The 18,319-nt window shown below is 44.0% G+C and overlaps 1 protein-coding gene across 4 annotated transcripts in view; it reads left to right on the forward strand.

Annotated features, from left to right (window-relative positions):
• The window catches only part of ACOT7 (acyl-CoA thioesterase 7), a 242,841-nt gene that overhangs the window by 72,375 nt on the left and 152,147 nt on the right, over window positions 1-18,319 (forward strand). For all 4 annotated transcript variants that reach the window (XM_073603660.1, XM_073603659.1, XM_073603658.1 and 1 more), the window contains exon 4: window positions 14,549-14,640. In XM_073603660.1, coding sequence (XP_073459761.1) covers window positions 14,549-14,640 — 92 coding nt within the window. The remainder of the gene's footprint in view (window positions 1-14,548; window positions 14,641-18,319) is intronic.

An 18,319-nucleotide genomic window follows, 5' to 3' on the forward strand; every position in this document is an offset into this window, starting at 1 on the left:
AAATATTTGGCGGATGCAATAAAATGAAGCCTCCTAGTAAAGCACGCCTTTGTTCACTTAGGCCGAGGGAGGCAGACATTGGCGCACAGTTGCCATGACGACCGGCCTGTCAGGATGGTTTTATTAAGGTCCAATGGTAATTCCTATTCCCAAAAGCATGTTGTCAGATTCACTTTTAGTCAAAGCGCGGAGGAAATATTTTCCATATTATTTGCTTGTACTCCACACAGAAACGATAATTACATCTAAATGTAACCGTCCCGGCAGGGAGGAGTGTAACGGGGAAATATGCTTAACGGGCAAAGTTTTATTACCTTGCTAATCCCTAGAATGCATCAGAATCCGGCGATTTTCTCCTCATTAGACTGCTTTATACTTATCACCTCCGGGGGGGGGGGGGGGGGGGCGACCATTGCAGTATGAGGGCCACATCATATATTTAACAAATATTTTTAGGTAAAAAAAAAAGTTTTTATCAATGAAGGGTCCACCCTGACTTCAGAGCCCCCGACCCCCCCCCCCCCCCCCCCCCCCCCCTTACATCAGGGGTCCTCTAAAGTTCTCCCACTCAGGGTCTCTCTATCAGTCCCCCTTCCCCACTTCAGGGTCCCCATCAGGGTCATCTCTTACATCAGGGCCCTCGTTAGTGCTTCCCCCCTTAATTCAGTCTCCCCCCCCATCCTTGGGTCCCCTCCAGGATATCATCAACAGGTGAGTCACTGTGGAGTGATAGGAGCTGGCAATTGGCCAACAGCTGAGCGGTCAGCTCAGAGAAGGAAGGGCTGAGCCCAGCCCTGACAACTTCATGGTCACCTGCAGAGTTCCCCCCCCCCCCTTACTTCAGGATCCTCCCTTAGTTCAGTGTCCCCTCCAGGGCCCCCCTTACTTCAGAGCCCCCGCCCCCTTACATCAGAGGTCCTCTAAAGTTCTACCCTTCAGGGTCTCTATCAGTCCCCCTTGTCCACTTCAGGGTCCCCATCAGGGTCCTCGCTTACATCTGGGACCCCATCAATGTTCCTCCCCAATCCTTGGTCCCCCCCTTTACTTCTGTCAGAAGCCATGAATCAGGCTGAGACAGAAGTACAGTTAAATCACACTTGTTTAATAATAATAAAAAAAGGTAAAGAGAGTAAACGTAGCCAGAGTATCAGGAACCAGAACGGATAGTCAGACAAGCCAAAACGTGAGGGAGACAGAGATCAGCGTAGTAGAACAGCAAGCAGGATCTGGAGCCAGAAGGAAAGTCAGCCAAGCAAGTCTTTAACCGGAACACAGGAGAGTGTCTCTAGACTTCAGGGTCCCCTGCAGAGCCCCCCCCCTTACTTAAGGGCCTTCCCCTCCAGGGTCCTCCCTCAGTTCAGTGTCCCCTCCAGGGTCCCCCTTTCAGAGCCCCTGCCCCCATTACGTCAGGGGTCCTCTAAAGTTCTCCCCTTCGGGGTCCCCATCAGGATCCTCCCTTACATCAGGGACCCCATCAGTGTTGCCCCATCCTTGGGTCCCCTCCAGAGTCTCGCCCCCCCCCCCTTACTTGAGGGTCCCCCCCTTATTTCAGAGCCCCCCCTCCTCCTATATAAGGTAGCTTGCCAGACACCACCAGCCACATCATTTTGACTCCAACTTTAAGATCCATAAGGCACATCCAGATATCTGGCTGATGGATAAAACCATCTTTACCCCTTGATGTTCTGGATGGTTTAATAACTTTTGATATCCACACTCTCATCAACCTGCATCAAGGGGAAAGTACTATTCTACCTCTGCTCTATAGCTACGGTCTATATAGAGTTATACCACTAAGTTCTATAATAAGACCATCCCACAATATACGGATCCCTGGCTTATGTCATTCACGTTTTCTGTTGCTTGTGCGCTGCTCTGACGGACATAGCTTTCTTTTCATTTTTGAGTTATGTTCTTTGTTTTTATGGGTGGAGCATCAACATTTGGGAGATAAGCTACAGATCTGGAACCCGCAAGCCCTCTGTCCCTGAAGATCTGCATTTTGTTTTTCGAAACGCGTTGAATGTTCTGTCTGTCTGACAAAGCTCTGGGCTTTTCCTTGCAGCTGGTTTCCATTTCTGCTCCCAATATTTGTGTTTGTTGCATATATCCCCATGTTCATGTTGCTATATATTATCAATGTGTAATACATTTTGTATATTTTTTTTTTTTACCATCATGCTGTTTATGGCCCTGTTTAAAGTCCCAATCTGAGGAATTCATGTTTTGACTCTGTATCAGGGATGTGGTCCACAATCAGTTTAAGCAATTCGTTGCGGTAGAGGGTCTCTTTTTACCCTCATGACACCTCACAGGAAGCACCTCCATGGCTAACAGAGGACAGAATTAGAAATAGACTTGGAAAACTCAACATCATTAATAAGTCACCGGGACCAGATGGCTTGCACCTGAGGGTCCTTAGGGAACTCAGTCACGTAATTGCCAGACCATTGTTCCTAATTTTTACTGACTGGAATGGTACCAGCTGATTGGAGAAAAGCCAATGTAGCACCAATATTTTAAAAAGGGCCAAAATACATCCCTGGGAATTACAGACCAGTTAGCCTAACATCAATAGTATGCAAGCTCTTGGAGGGGATAAGGGACTATATACAAGATTTTAGTAATGAGAACGGTATCATTAGCAGTAATCAGCATGGATTCATGAAGAATCGTTCTTGCCAAACCAATCTATTAACCTTCTATGAGGAGGTGAGTTGCCATCTAGATAAAGGAAGGCCCGTAGACGTGGTGTATCTGGATTTTGCAAAAGCATTTGACACAGTTCCCCATAAACGTTTACTGTATAAAATAAGGTCCGTTGGCATGGGCCATAGGGTGAGTACATGGATTGAAAACTGGCTACAAGGGCGTGTTCAGAGGGTGGTGATAAATGGGGAGTACTCAGAATGGTCAGGGGTAGGTAGTGGGGTCCCCCAGGGTTCTGTGCTGGGACCAATCCTATTTAATTTGTTCATAAACGACCTGGAGGATGGGATAAACAGTTCAATCTCTATTTGCGGACGATACTAAGCTAAGCAGAGCAATAACTTCTCCGCAGGATGTGGAAACCTTGCAAAAATATCTGAACAAATTAATGGGGTGGGCGACTACATGGCAAATGAGGTTCAATGTAGAAAAATGTAAAATAATGCATTTGGGTGGCAAAAATCTGAATGCAATCTATAGACTGGGGGGAGAACCTCTGGGGGAATCTAGGATGGAAAAGGACCTGGGGGTCCTAGTAGATGATAGGCTCAGCAATGGCATGCAATGCCAAGCAGCTGCAAGCAAAGCAAACAGAATATTGGCATTAAAAAGGGGATCAACTCCAGAGATAAAATAATTCTCCCGCTCTACAAGACTCTGGTCCGGCCGCACCTGGAGTATGCTGTCCAGTTCTGGGCACCAGTCCTCAGGAAGGATGTACTGGAAATTGAGCGAGTACAAAGAAGGGCAACAAAGCTAATAAAGGGTCTGGAGGATCTTAGTTATGAGGAAAGGTTGTGAGCTCTGCACTTATTCTCTCTGGAGAAGAGACGCTTGAGAGGGGATATGATTTAAATTCACAAATACCGGACTGGTGACCCCACAATAGGGTGAAAACTTTTTCGCGAAAGGGAGTTTAACAAGACTCGTGGCCACTCATTAAAATTAGAAGAAAAGAGGTTTAACCTTAAACTACGTAGAGGGTTCTTTACTGTAAGAACGGAAAGGATGTTGAATTCCCTTCCACAGGCGGTGGTCTCAGCGGGGGGCATCGATAGTTTCCAGAAACTATTAGATAAGCACCTGAACGACCGCAACATACAGGGATATACAATGTAATACTGACATATAATCACACATAGGTTGGACTTGATGGACTTGTGTCTTTTTTTCAACCTCGCCTACTATGTAAAGATCAAGCCATGTAGGGGTTTGTTGGAGTCGATCGGGTGTATCTTGAGCCATGTAGGGGTTTGTTGGAGTGATCGGGTATAGATAAAGTCATGTAGGAATTTGTTGGGGCGATCAGATATAGATTGAACCATGTAGGTGCTTGTTGGGGTGATCGGGTATAGATTGAGTCATGTAGGGGTCTGTTGGGGAGATCAGGCATAGATCGAGCCATCTAGAGGTGTTTTTTGGGGGGAGATTGGGTATAGCTCACGCCATGCAGAGCTGAGTTATGGTGATTAGGTATAGATAAAGCCATTTGGGGTGTGATCGGGTATAGATCAAGCCATGTAGGAGTTTGTTGGCCCGGTTGGGTATAGACCAAGCCATGTGGGGGTGTGTTACGGTGATCGGGTATAGATCAAGCCATGTAGGAGTTTGTTGGCCCAGTTGGGAATAGACCAAACCATGTGGGGTGTGTTCGGTGATCGGGTATAGATCAAGCCATGTAGGAGTTTGTTGGCCCGGTTGGGTATAGACCAAGCCATGTGGGGTTTGTTCGGTGATCGGGTATAGATCAAGCCATGTAGGAGTTTGTTGGCCCAGTTGGGTATAGACCAAGCCATGTGGGGGTGTGTTACGGTGATCGGGTATAGATCAAGCCATGTAGGAGTTTGTTGGCCCAGTTGGGTATAGACCAAGCCATGTGGGGGTGTGTTACGGTGATCGGGTATCGATCAAGCCATGTAGGAGTTTGTTGGCCAGGTTGGGTATAGACCAAGCCAAGGGGGGTGTGTTCGGTGATCGGGTATAGATCAAGTCATGTAGGAGTTTGTTGGCCCGGTTGGGTATAGACCAAGCCATGTGGGGTTGTGTTAGGATGAAGCTAAAACTCCTGCATGAGGCCTAACCAGAGCCAGCACACTTTCTGACTCAATAAGTGATTGATCATACAGATAATCATCGAATTCCCAGGGCCTCCCTGGAATCTGATGTAAATGGAGTAACTATTGTACTTCGATTTCTGGATAGCGGCAGCAGATTGTCCGCTTCTGTCACCTGCTGCTGTCTGCCTGAGACTGGAGCACAAAGGTTGATGAAATATTTGGGGCGGACAGATTCTATCACACTGATACGGTTACCGGTTTGCATAAAACATTTAATTCAATTAGTGACACCATGAAATAAAAAAATTAAAAAAAAGAGAAAAAAAAAAAGTCTGGAGTCATGTGAAGGCGGGGGGTGGGGGGGATGTCATAGAGCCGACAGAGAAGTGAAGAGTGACGGCACGCCGGGTGGGTGAAATCTACGGCAGATCCATCACCGGGAATAAAGCCGGCGAGATATTCTGGTAAATTGGAGACTTTAATGCAGATTTCTGTCATAGAGGAGGTCAGGATGGATGTCTTACCCGAGACAACTGGAGGATGTGATCGCTATGGAAACGTCTCATCCCGGAGATAATAAAATACATTCGATCACAAAACTATTTCCCCGACAGAGAAATAGAAAGATCCAAATATTTAATTATCCACCAAAGATAGAGAAAGAGATTGAGATAGATTTCAGCTTACATCTATCTATCTATCTATCTATCTATCTTGATAGATAGACAGATAATAGATCTATCCATCTATCTGAATAGATATATAGATGGATGGATAGATAAATCAATCTATTATCTATCTATCCATCTATCTCAATTGCTCAATAGATCTATCTCTGTCTCTGTCTCCATATCTCTCTGTCTCTGTCTCCATATCTCTCTGTCTCCATATCTCTCTGTCTCCATATCTCTCTGTCTCCATATCTCTCTGTCTCCATATCTCTCTGTCTCCATATCTCTCTGTCTCCATATCTCTCTGTCTCCATATCTCTCTGTCTCCATATCTCTCTGTCTCCATATGTCTCTGTCTCCATATCTCTCTGTCTCCATATCTCTCTCTCTCCATATCTCTCTCTCTCTGTCTCCATATCTCTCTCTCTCTGTCTCCATATCTCTCTCTCTCTGTCTCCATATCTCTCTCTCTCTGTCTCCATATCTCTCTCTCTCTGTCTCCATATCTCTCTCTCTCTGTCTCCATATCTCTCTCTCTCTGTCTCCATATCTCTCTCTCTCTGTCTCCATATCTCTCTGTCTCCATATCTCTCTGTCTCCATATCTCTCTGTCTCTGTCTCCATATCTCTCTGTCTCTGTCTCCATATCTCTCTGTCTCGCTATCTTCCTATCTATCTCCCTAAGCAATTGAGATGGATGGATAGAAAGATCTATTATCTGTCTATCTATCGAGCAATTGAGATGGATAATAGATCTATCCAGCAATTGGGATAGATCTATTATCTATCTATCTATTATCCATCTCAATTGCTCGATAGATAGATCTATCTATTATCTGTCTATCTCAATAGATCTATCTATCTATCTATCTATTGATATGGATGGATAGATAGATCTATTATCTGTCTCTCTATTGATGAATTGATTTCTCTCTATCTGTGTACACAAAGGTAGATAGATGGTTAGATAGGTTGATAAATGGATAAAATACAGGTAGATATTGATCAACTATCTACTGTATCTAGTAGAGAAAGAGATTGATATAGACAGATAAAAGAGAAACCTATAGCTAGATTTGGAAAGGTAAGCCGATATCTCAAGTTAATCTTTCGATATATACAGTATCTATCTATAGACAGAGATAAGTAGAGAAAGAGATTGATATAGATAGATGAAAGAGAAACCTTGAAACCCATAGTTAGAAATGGCAGGAGATCGATTGTCTGTCTATTCCATCTTTATGTGTGTATAGAGACAAGTAGAGAAAGAGATTGATATAGATAGACTGATAAAAGAAAAACCTAGAGATAGATTGCAGGAGATTGTCAGTCGATCTCTGTAAACCTCACAGATGTGACTTCCATTTGGAAAGTATTGGCGTCATTCATGTAGTACGATCGATGTTCTGTACATACATACATATGGTCGATGTTCTGTACCTTTTTAGATACATTGTACATACATGCGATCGATGTTCTGTACATACATACGATCGATGTTCCGTACATACATATGATTAATGTTCCATACATACGATCGATGTTCCGTACATGCATATGGTTGATGTTCCATACATATGGTTGATGTTCCGTACATATGATCGATGTTCCGTACATGCATATGGTGGGCGCACACGGTTGGGGCTGTAAATTAGCGCCAGTCAGAGGTCGGCTCCTCGTTCTGGGTCGCGTAGGCCGCGGGTCAGCATCGTGCCGCCGTGCGCTCTCATTATTTCTATTAATAATTGCGCTCGTGGGCTGCAGTTTTGAGGCTTCATTTAATACATGGAAATCCTGACAGCGGCTCTTTATCATGTCGGGAAACACGAAAAGCTCTTTTGCCTCCGGCGTCCCCCGTACCGCCTCGTCCCATGTGTCACCGGAACATCCATTTATATCAGTGGTCATCGTATACATTGTTCCGGGGCATCCTGTTGTGTTTTTTTTTTTTTTTTTTTTTTTCGCTGCATCATTTCTAATGAAGGGAGTTTTCTATTAATAGTCGTTGTGGAGTGCTGACATGTCATTTGTAGGGGATAAATAATTGGATCCTTTCATGCAGTCACTGGAGCGGTTATAATGTAATCATATGTAGTACATAAGGCTCTGCAAAGATCAGCCATATGCAAAATGCTGGAAGCAGGGACAGCCAATCAAAATTCAGCGCACTATAATCTAACCGGATCAGCAATTTTTAATTTTTTTCATCCCTTTTTTTTTTTCTCTGAAACAACCATCCAGCATAACAAAAACTGTATTGATTTGGTTGAATTCACTCTGAATTGTTCCTTTACAGTGAAAACTGTTTATCGACTGATCCCACCTGTGTAGTCCGATCGATTTTCTGGAAAGTGCGATTTTTTTTTTTTTTTTTTTTTTTTTAATCAAAATGATCATTATCCAGAGCACTCGTATGATTATGTGTTGAGCCATATCTTTTAGTTTTGGTCTAATGTCTGCCAGTTCTGTTTTTACATCTGTGGATAACACTGGAATGCTCTTTCCTGTGTGACCGCACTGGGCCCTGCCACTATGAGAAAAAGTGCAAAAGACGCAAAAGGCACCAAGGTTCTCACGGATACAGATTGAGGGGTTCCAGAATGCCCGTTTTAAGGGGAAAATGTTGATCTTTCAGTTTTCTCTGGGTTTTGTAATTACCGGGTTGGGCTCTGGAGTTCAGAGGTTTCAAAAGGGTCTTAGGAGGGACGAAGCCTCTAGCCCTGGGTCCAGATTTTTCTCAGATTTTCTCTGAGTTCTGTAATTCCCAGATTGGGTTCTGGAGGTCAGAAGATTCAAAGAATTTTCAGGGATGAAGCCTCTAACCCTGGGTCCACAATTTATCCGATTCTCTCTACGATTTGGTAATGCCCAGGTTGAGTTCTGGAGTTTGGAGGCACGAGGCCTCTTAACACTGGGTGCAGGTTTTTTCAGATTTTCTCTGGGTTTTTAATTCGCAGATTGGGTTCTGGAGGTTGGAGGCTTCAGAGAATCTTGGGAGGGACAAAACCTCTAACCCTGGGTTCAGGTTTTTTCAGATTTTCTCTGGGTTGTGTAATTCCCAGATTAGGTTCTGGAGGTCGGAAGCTTCAAAAAAATTTTCAGGGACAAATCTTCTAACTCTGGGTCCACATTTTATCCGATTCTCTCCACGATTTGGTAATTCCCAGATTAAGTTCTGCAGCTTGGAGACTTCAGAGAGTTTTTGGAGACACAAGGCCTCTTAACACCGGGTGCAGTTTTTTTTTAGATTTTCTCTGGGTTTTTAATTCCCAGATTGGGTTCTGGAGGTTGGAGACTTCAGAGAATCTTGGGAGGGACAAAACCTCTAACCCTGGGTCCTTTAAAACCCAATTCGGGAATTACAAAGGACCCAGGGTTTGAGGTTTTGTCCCTCCCAAGATTCTCTGAAGCCCACCAACCTCCAGGACTCAATCTGGGAATTACAAAACCCAGAGAAGATCTGAAAAAAACCTGCACCTAGTGTTAGAGGCCTCGTGCCTACCAAAACTCTATAAAGTCTCCACACGCCAGAACCCAATTCAGGAATTACCAAATCGTGGAGAAAATCTGATAAAATGTGGACCCAGAGTTAGAGGCTTCGTCCCTCCCAAGACTCCTTGAAGCCACCCAAAACTCCAAAACCCAGTCAGGGAATTACAAAATCTAAGAAAACCTGAACCCAGGTTTAGAGACTTTGTTTCTTCCGAGAATTTTCGAATTCTCCAAACTCCAGAACCCTATTTCAGAAATTGCAAAATCTGGAGAAAATCTGATAAAGCCTGGACTCAGGATTAGAGGTTTCTCCCTCCCAAGACTCGTTTGAATTCTCCAAACTCCAGAACACACAGCCGAAAATCTGAATAAACTTGGACCCAAACTTAGAAGTGTCATCCCTTCATAAGACTCTTTGAAACCACCTGAAATCTAAAATCCAATCTGGAATCAAGGAATGACACTTCTAACTCTGGGTCCCAGTTTATTAAGATTTTCTCCAGATTTTCTACTTTCCGACAATGGGTTCTGGAGTTTGGAGACTTCAAAGAGTCTTAAGAGGGATCAAGCCTCTTAACTCCATGTCCAGGTTTTACAAGAGAAATGCAGACTGTGTGTGTTGCAGGTATGCACTCCCTTTAGTCGTTCAGGGCTCCACGCAGGGGGGACAGGAGGTTCCTTACTCAGTGGGCCAGTGCAGCAGGGCTTAAATGAACATTTGCTCTATGTGTCGTAATAGCCATGGACTATTTTTTTTTTTCCCCCTAAAATACATTTTTCACTTTTTTTTTTTTTTTTTGTATTTTTGCATCTTGTGCTGATCTCCTGTGGCCTCTTTCCACCACTTCCTGTCTACGTGCACTCGCCCCAGAATCATCTGTGTTACTCTGGACTGGCTTCCCATAGAGGGGACTGTGCCTGCTCAACGTGTGTAGGCTTGTAGTCCCCACCGGGGGGGGGGCGCATGTAACAAGGTGCCAACACAGGAGCACAACTGAGATTGTTGTCACCTTATAACAGGAAGTGCGTGAATAAGGACTATAATGGCAGGATCACCGGGTATTCACTGAAAACTGCTTTTGTAACATTACAGCTGATATCATATCTTTAGAATTGTGTTTAGTCTTCTATAAAGAGACCTTGTCACCAACATCACACACCATTACATCTCGGGCGGCATTATTAACTCCTAAAATCAGTTATTTGCGTGTTTTGCAGATTGTTTTCGCCCTTCAGCTGGTGTTCCTTTCACTTAGCCAGTAAAATGCCGGTCCTGGCAAGGCGTTACAATGTGATTAAATTCACAGATTAGGAGAGGAGTTAATGAGCTCTCTTTGTGGCTCTATCATGGGACCTCGCCACTTCATCTAAATTTATAATTGAATTTTAATTAAAAATTTAGCATGCAGCTGAGATTTAATGAAGTTGCCATGTAACCTTAAGGGTCCAGTGCCCAGGTACTCCTCCAATCCCCGTGGTACCCCGGAGGAGCCAGCTGCTCCTTTTCAGGAGTAGAACAAAGAACCGGCCAGACTTTTCCCGGCAATTCAGACGATTCTGTCTTCTCGCACAGTGCAGTCTGGGAGGAGGGGAGGAAGAATCTGATTGGGTGCTGCAGGGAACTGGTATTCTTATAGTCATGTTGGTAAATAATAGATAAGCCGCAATTACATCGCCGTTGCTTGCTCGTTTTTTGTAAAAAACATGCATTACATTATGATAATATGTGGAAAACGCACTAAAAAGGCACAATAATCATTTGTATTGGTGCATTTTTCAAGCCGCGTCTATATTTTCAACAAACAGAACCTACATAACGGAGACAGGAAATTATGACAAATGAAAAGATCAAAAGCTTGTTACCCCTTCCCATCTGCCCCAGCGTCCCTGCAAACGCAGTTCTGAATGGCTTTGGAAAAAAAATCTTTGTTTTCTCTGGGGTTTGTAATTCCCACATTGGGTTCTGGAATCCGGAGCTCCTAAGAGTATTGGGAGGGACGAAGCCTCTAACCTTGGTTCCAGGTTTTGTCAGATTTTTCTCTGGGTTTTGTAATTCCCAGAATGGGTCCTGGGGTTCAGAGGCATCAGAGTCTTGGAGGGAACAAAGCCTCCATCTCTGGGTTTCTCAGATTTTCTCCAAGTTTTGCAATTCCCAGATTGGGTTCTGGAGTTGGGATGGACAAAGCCTCTAAGCTTGGGTCCGGGTATATCAGATTTTCTCCAGGTTTTGCAATTCCTGGATTGAGTTTTGGAGTTTGGAGACTTTGGGAGGGAAAAAGCAACTCTAACCTTGGGTCCAGGTTTTGCAATTCCCGGATCAAGTTTTGGAGTTTGGAGACTTCAAAGAGTTTTGTGGAGGACAAAGCCTCTAACCTTGGGTCCATGTTTTCTCAGATTTTCTCTGGGTTTTGTAATTCCCGGATTGGGTTCTGTAGTTCGGAGTCTAGAGAGGGAACAAACCTCTAACCTTGGGTACAGGTTTTCTCCAGATTTTCTTCAGGTTTTGTGAAACCCAGATTGAGTTTTGGAGTTTGGAGACTTGAAAGAGTCTTAGGAGGAGCAAAGCTTCTAACCTTGGGTCCAGGTTTTCTCAGATTTTCTATGGGTTTTCTAATTCCCAGATTAGGTTCTGCAGTTTGAAGGCTTGAAAACGTCTTGGGAGGTATAAAGCCTTTAACTCTGGGTCCAGGTTTTCTCAGATATTCTCTGGGTTTTGCCATTTCCAGATTGAGTCCTGGAGTTCGGAGACATAAAAAAGTCTTGGAGGGAACAAAGCCTTTAACTCTGGTTTCAGGTTTTCTTAGATATTCTCCGGGTTTTGCCATTCCCAGATTGAGTCCTGGAGTTCGGTGACTTGAAAGAGTCTTGAGGGAACAAAGCCTTTAACCTTGGGTTCAGGTTTTCTCAGATCGGCAATCGTGTGACTACTGTCACAGAGGTCACATGTTTAAAAGTCGGTCCCGTCGGCTACTGATCTTTAGTCCAGGCAGAGGGCAGTCTTTGACAACAGGTTCCTTCTGCTAGGAGCGTGCAGTGAGCGCGCGCTCAGCATATAAACATTGGCCGCCCAAACTGCCATATGTAAGGCGTGTGGCCATTAAAGCCCACCCTTTTCAGAACATGTGTTTGGGTGGTCCTAAAGTGGTTAGACATGTGCAAAATGCATGTACATCACAGCGACGATGGAACTCCCTCTCCCTGCACAGAGCGCTTCAACAGTCTACGTGTCGGCTGGTAGACCGCACTCGGGTCCGTAAACTCCACAGTAACCCTTTTATACACACATGAATCTCCACCACTTTTTTTTTTTTTTTTTTGTATATCCCCTTGAAGACCTGACACTTTTTGTCTACAAGTTTAAATCAGTATTTTTTGCTAGAAAATTACTTGTAACCTCTACTATACTTTTTTTTTTTTTTGCAGAGACCTTAGGGAATAAAATGGCGATCGTTGCAATTGTTTAGATCATAGAGTATTTGCACAGCGGTTTTGCAAACACAATTTTTTTGGGAAAAAAATACACTTTAATGAATAAAAAAAAAATAATATACCCCAATTTTTTGTAAAATGTGAACGATGATGTTACGCCGAGTAAATAGATGCCTAACATGTCACGCTTTAAAATTGTGCGCACTCGTGGAATTGCACCAAACTATGGTACTTTAAAATCTCCAAAGGCGACACTTTAAACGTTTTTACAGGTTACCTCCTTTAGAGGAGGTCTAGAGCTAGAATTATTGCTCTCGCTCTAACAATCATGGAAATACCTCACATGTCTGATGCAAATAGCGTTTGCATATGCGTGCGTGACTAACGTATGTGTTCACTTCTGCATGCGAGCACGGAGGGATGGGAATGCTTTTACTTTTTTTTTTTTTTATTTTACTTTTTAGATTTGATTTTTACACTGTCCCTTTTTATTCCTGTTATAAGCAATGTAAACATCCCTAGTAATAGGAATAAGGATGATCGGTCCTCTTTATGGAGAGATCTGGGATCAAAAAGGACTCAATTCTCTTTTATCTTTAAGAGAAAAAGATCAAAAAATAAATACAATTTGATCTTCTGCTTAAAGAAAAAAATCACGTCCACCCTTCCTCCAAGGCCACGGAGGTGATCAAAGACGACCTATTGTTTGATCGCCTGTGGGAGGAGCCGGCCGCAGTGTCGCATACTAGCTCATTATGAAATACCTTAAAACGAAGCTTCCATAGGGCCGCCCAGTCATCTCTGAGGGAGCCAACATGTCCCCTTGGCGCTTCTTCTGGGTTCAAGGCTCCGGCGCTGAGAGTGGTTGGAGCCATGCGGGAGCCCTCCGTTCCGGCACCATCCGCCAAACCTTCGCCGCGCATGCGCCGCTGACATCAGCTGCTGCATGCAAGGTGAATATCTCCTAAACCATACAGGTTTAGGAGATATTCATTTTACCTACAGGTAAGTCTTATTATAGGCTTATCTGTAGGTAAAAATGACCAAGCGGACATTACAACCGCTTTAAGGTGGGGAAAAAATGCACCGGAACTTACCAAAAACGCTTAAAAAACTTGCATGTAAAAAAGCATCCTGAACTCACCTGGACTGCGTTTCTATGGCGTGAACTGGCCCCTATACATTTTGGGTAGACACCTTGTTTCTTTTGTTTTTTTTGAAGGATATCCACTTCGCCCACTTTGCTTCCTCCAGGTCCTCTTCCATCTCTAGCTTTGTATCGTCACCCTCACCCACCTCCAAGATATAGGTTTCATTGACCCTTATTAGCCATTCCCGAATGCTTGGGCCCTCAGCATCTTGCCATTTTTTTGGTATTAAACTCTTTGCCGCATTTAGTAATTCCGGGGTTAAGGATAAATTGTACTTATATGACCATCTGTCCCATGGAACACGCACACCCAGGGGTCCTCCTTGATCTCAGTACCCGTTATCTCCTGTGTTATCTTTAAAAAATATTGGCAAGAGGTGTTAATAATTGGGCACTCCCACCAGAGGTGGGCCATTGTTCCCCTGATGGAACACCCCCTCCAGCACCTTGTTTCGCCTATAATTTTATCATATCAGGATTTATGGAATTTTAATAGATATTGAGAGCTAGGTTGTATGAAAAGGACTGTTTCAGTCCAAGTAGAGCCCAGGCTATTTTATGGTTTTATTAGCAGGCGATGGAATAAGAGACATCCTGCTAATGGGTTTTGCATCCTCCAATTAGCCATTTATGAACCATGCATATCTATTACCGCCCCGTTCCCAGTTCAGTCGCATGCGCATGCTGTTCGCTGGTGTCGGAAAGTCATTGCACAGTTAGCAACTACCTGCAGTTGGGGACCGATGTACAAACAAGTAGTTTGCGTCCGGAGCCGATCATTCACCTCTGATGGCAGGTAGCTGCTGGCTTTGCAATAACATTTGAACACCAGCGGAGATCTGTGGTTGCTTTCAGCCTGTTATTGCGTGGTACAGCCATGGCTGTCCGTATTCACCTGGGCGCCCGAACGTAGCTTTTTGCAACACGCTTGACGCACCACAGCCGATTTGGACGTGTGACGGAGACCTTGCACTGCTTGGGAGGGGGGGAGAATAGGGAGAGAATTGAACTCTATTCATGTGATTTGATTTCTCTTTTAGGAGCGAAGAGATTAACCAACAGAGCGACTTTGTGGTACGTGCCGCTTTCTCTGACCAACGTGGACAAAGTCACCGAAGTTCCCCCAATCCAGGTAATTATCTGCAGATCAAATTCTGACTTCATTATGTTTTTTTTTAATGTTCTGTATTATAGGAGTTTGTATAACTATCCGAGAGGAAATGGGGGGCCATCTTTTAGGGCCGGTTCACACCACAATTTCTGCGATTCCAGTGCTCTGCACATGCTCAGTTGCTCTCTATTTTTGGCACTGTGCCTAAAATCAGAGCCACTAAAGGCCAATCAGCTGACGACTTTAAGATTTACTGTTGCGCAAGAGGGAAGAAGGCAAAAGGAATGATACTGACAGAGTGGAGGGAACACAGATTAGGGGGGCAGAAAAGAAATGCAGGAGAGGTGACCGGCCAAACTCTGCTGTCAGGGAGGCACACAAGAGTTAAACTTACAAGGATAATGTCTTATCTTACAGTGCATCTGGAAAGTATTCACAGCGCTTCACTTTTTCCACATTTTGTTATGTTACAGCCTTATTCCAAAATGGATTAAATTCATTATTTTCCTTAAAATTCCACAAAAAATCCCCCATAATGACAACGTGAAAGATGTTTGTTTGAAATCTTTGCAAATTTATTAAAAATAAAAAATGAAAAAAATCCCATGTACAGAAGTATTCACAGCCTTTGCCATGACACTCAAAATTTAGCTCAGGTGCCTCCTGTTTCCACTGATCATCCTTCAGATGTTTCTACAACTTGATTGGTGTCCACCTGTAGTAAATTCAGTTGATTGGACCTGATTTGGAAAGGCACACACCTGTCTGTCAGAGCACAAACCAAGCCATGAAGTCCAAGGAATTGTCTGTAGACCTCCGAGACAGGATTGTATGGAGGCACAGATCGGGAGAAGGGTACAGAAACATTTCTGCAGCATTGAAGGTCCCAATGAGCACAGTGGCCTCCATCAACCATAAATGGAAGAAGTTTGGAACCACCAAGACTCTTCCTAGAGCGGGCCGCCCGGCCAAACTGAGCGATCGAGGGAGAAGGACCTTAGTCAGGGAGGTGACCAAGAACCCGATGGTCACTCTGACAGAGCTCCAGTGTTTCTCTGTGGAGAGAGGAGAACATTGCAGGAGAACAACCATCTCTGCAGCACTCCACCAATCAGGCCTGTATGGTAGAATGGCCAGATGGAAGCCACTCCTCAGTAAAAGGCACATGACAGCCCACCTGGAGTTTGCCAAAAGGCACCTGAAGGACTCTCAGACCATGAGAAACAAAATTCTCTGCTCTGATGAAACAAAGATTGAACTCTTTGGCCTGAATGGCAAGCATCATTTCTGGAGGAGACCAGGCATCACTCCATCACCTGGCCAATACCATCCCTACAGTGAAGCATGGTGGTGGCAGCATCATCATGCTGTGGGGATGTTTTTCAGCGGCAGGAACAGGGAGACTAGTCAGGATCGAGCAAAAGAGGAATGTAGCAATGTACAGAGACATCCTTGATGAAAATCTGCTCCAGAACCCTCTGGACCTCAGACTGGGGCCAAGGTTCATCTTCCAACAGGACCACGACCCTAAGTACACAGCCAAGATAAGAAAGGAGTGGCTACGGGACAACTCTGTGAATGTCCTTGAGTGGCCCAACCAGAGCCCAGACTTGAACCCGATTGAATATCTCTGGAGAGATTTGAAAATGTCTGTGCACCGACGCTCCCCATCCAACCTGATGGAGCTTGAGAGGTCCTGCAAAGAAGAATGGGAGAAACCGCCCAAAAATAGGTGTGCCAAGCTTGTAGCATCATACTCAAAAAGACTTGAGGCTGTAATTGGCGCCAAAGGTGCTTCACCAAAGTATTGAGCAAAGGCTGTGATACTTATGTACATGGGAGGAGCCTGTGATACTTATGTACATGGGAGGAGCCTGTGATACTTATGTACATGGGAGGAGCCTGTGATACTTATGTGCATGGGAGGAGCCTGTGATACTTATGTGCATGGGAGGAGCCTGTGATACTTATGTGCATGGGAGGAGCCTGTGATACTTATGTGCATGGGAGGAGCCTGTGATACTTATGTGCATGGGAGGAGTCTGTGATACTTATGTACATGGGAGGAGCCTGTGATACTTATGTGCATGGGAGGAGCCTGTGATACTTATGTACATGGGAAGAGCCTGTGATACTTATGTACATGGGAGGAGCCTGTGATACTTATGTACATGGGAGGAGCCTGTGATACTTGTGTACATGGGAGGAGCCTGTGATACTTGTGTACATGGGAGGAGCCTGTGATACTTGTGTACATGGGAGGAGCCTGTGATACTTGTGTACATGAGAGGAGCCTGTGATACTTGTGTACGTGGGAGGAGCCTGTGATACTTGTGTACATGGGAGGGGTCTGTGATACTTATGTACATGGGATTCTTTTTGTTCTTTTTATTCTTAATAAATTTGCAAAGATTTCAAACACACTTCTTTCACGTTGCCATTATGGGAGATTGTTTGTAGAATTTTGAGGAAAATCATGAATTTAATCCATTTTGGAATAAAGCTGTAACATAACAAAATGTGGAAAAAGTGAAGCGATGTGAATACTTTCCGGATGCACTGTATGTCCCCGATTATTCTCCCCCTCATTGGCAGCCTGTGAACTTCAGCACTGCAAAGCTTCTGTCAGCCTTCCTATCTAGCTAAGAAAAGACTTACAATCAAGACTGGAAATGTAGATATTTTAATTGAAGAAAGTGAAATATCGTTTTTGAGGCCAAGGAGAGTTTTCAATGAGGAAGTGACTGCTCTGGGCTTCAACAAAATGGCAGCCTCCAGCAAGAAGAAACACAAGCAATGGTAGAGGCAAATTACAGCACAATCTAATTTTAATAGCATAATTATTAATGTGGAACGTACGGGTTTTTGTTAAAGAACAATAATGATCAAACTGTTATGGGTAAGGTTCTGCTTTAAGGACATGTTCGCGATGGTGCCTATTTGATGCATTTCCAGATGCACTCCATACAGAAAAAAATGCATCGTGTTCTACTTTTGTTGACTGCACTAGAACACACTACATTGGTATGAATTGGGGCCATTGGAATCCATGTTAAACGCTGTCCATGCATTTTTCAATGCAGAATAAAATGCATCTGGTGTGAAGCAGCCCTAAATAGATCCCAAAATGTTCCAAAGTTCGGATTAGGAGGGCGCCTTCTAAGGCACACGTCAATTCGTGTTTTGGTGTGGCGTGAAAAAAAAAAAAAGTGGTCATGCTCTATTTGTGTGATATTTTTTTTTTTTTTTTCTCCACACGCGGAGAAGCCCCTTCATATGAATAAAAATGAAGCCCAAAAATACCTATGTAGGTGTGAGCAGAGCCCAACATTTGCAAATGTGGCTGAGACCGCTGTCTTTATTCCGGGTAGTCTTTGCTGACTAGTAGGGCTGAGGCTGGGAAATGTATATTTTATATTGTTACATTCGTTAGTCTGATTAAATAAAGACACAAGTCAATCTGGTTCAACCTTCTCAATGGTGATTCCCGCCATGGTGGCTCATTTGTGTTCCTGTCACCCGTGACCTCCATTACGGCCAGTAAAGGGAATGAGGACGGAAGGTCACATTGAAACGAAGGCGCTCCGATTATGAATTAATGAGAACTAAAGTAAAAACCATCAGAGCTAAAGAGCACTGGTCCTTCATTCGTGATATAGTCTATAGCAGAAATCCTCCGACGTAATCTCCAGATCCGTTG

The sequence above is a fragment of the Aquarana catesbeiana genome, linkage group LG10, assembly GCF_042186555.1.
Source record: "Aquarana catesbeiana isolate 2022-GZ linkage group LG10, ASM4218655v1, whole genome shotgun sequence".
NCBI classification, from domain to species: Eukaryota; Metazoa; Chordata; class Amphibia; order Anura; family Ranidae; genus Aquarana; species Aquarana catesbeiana.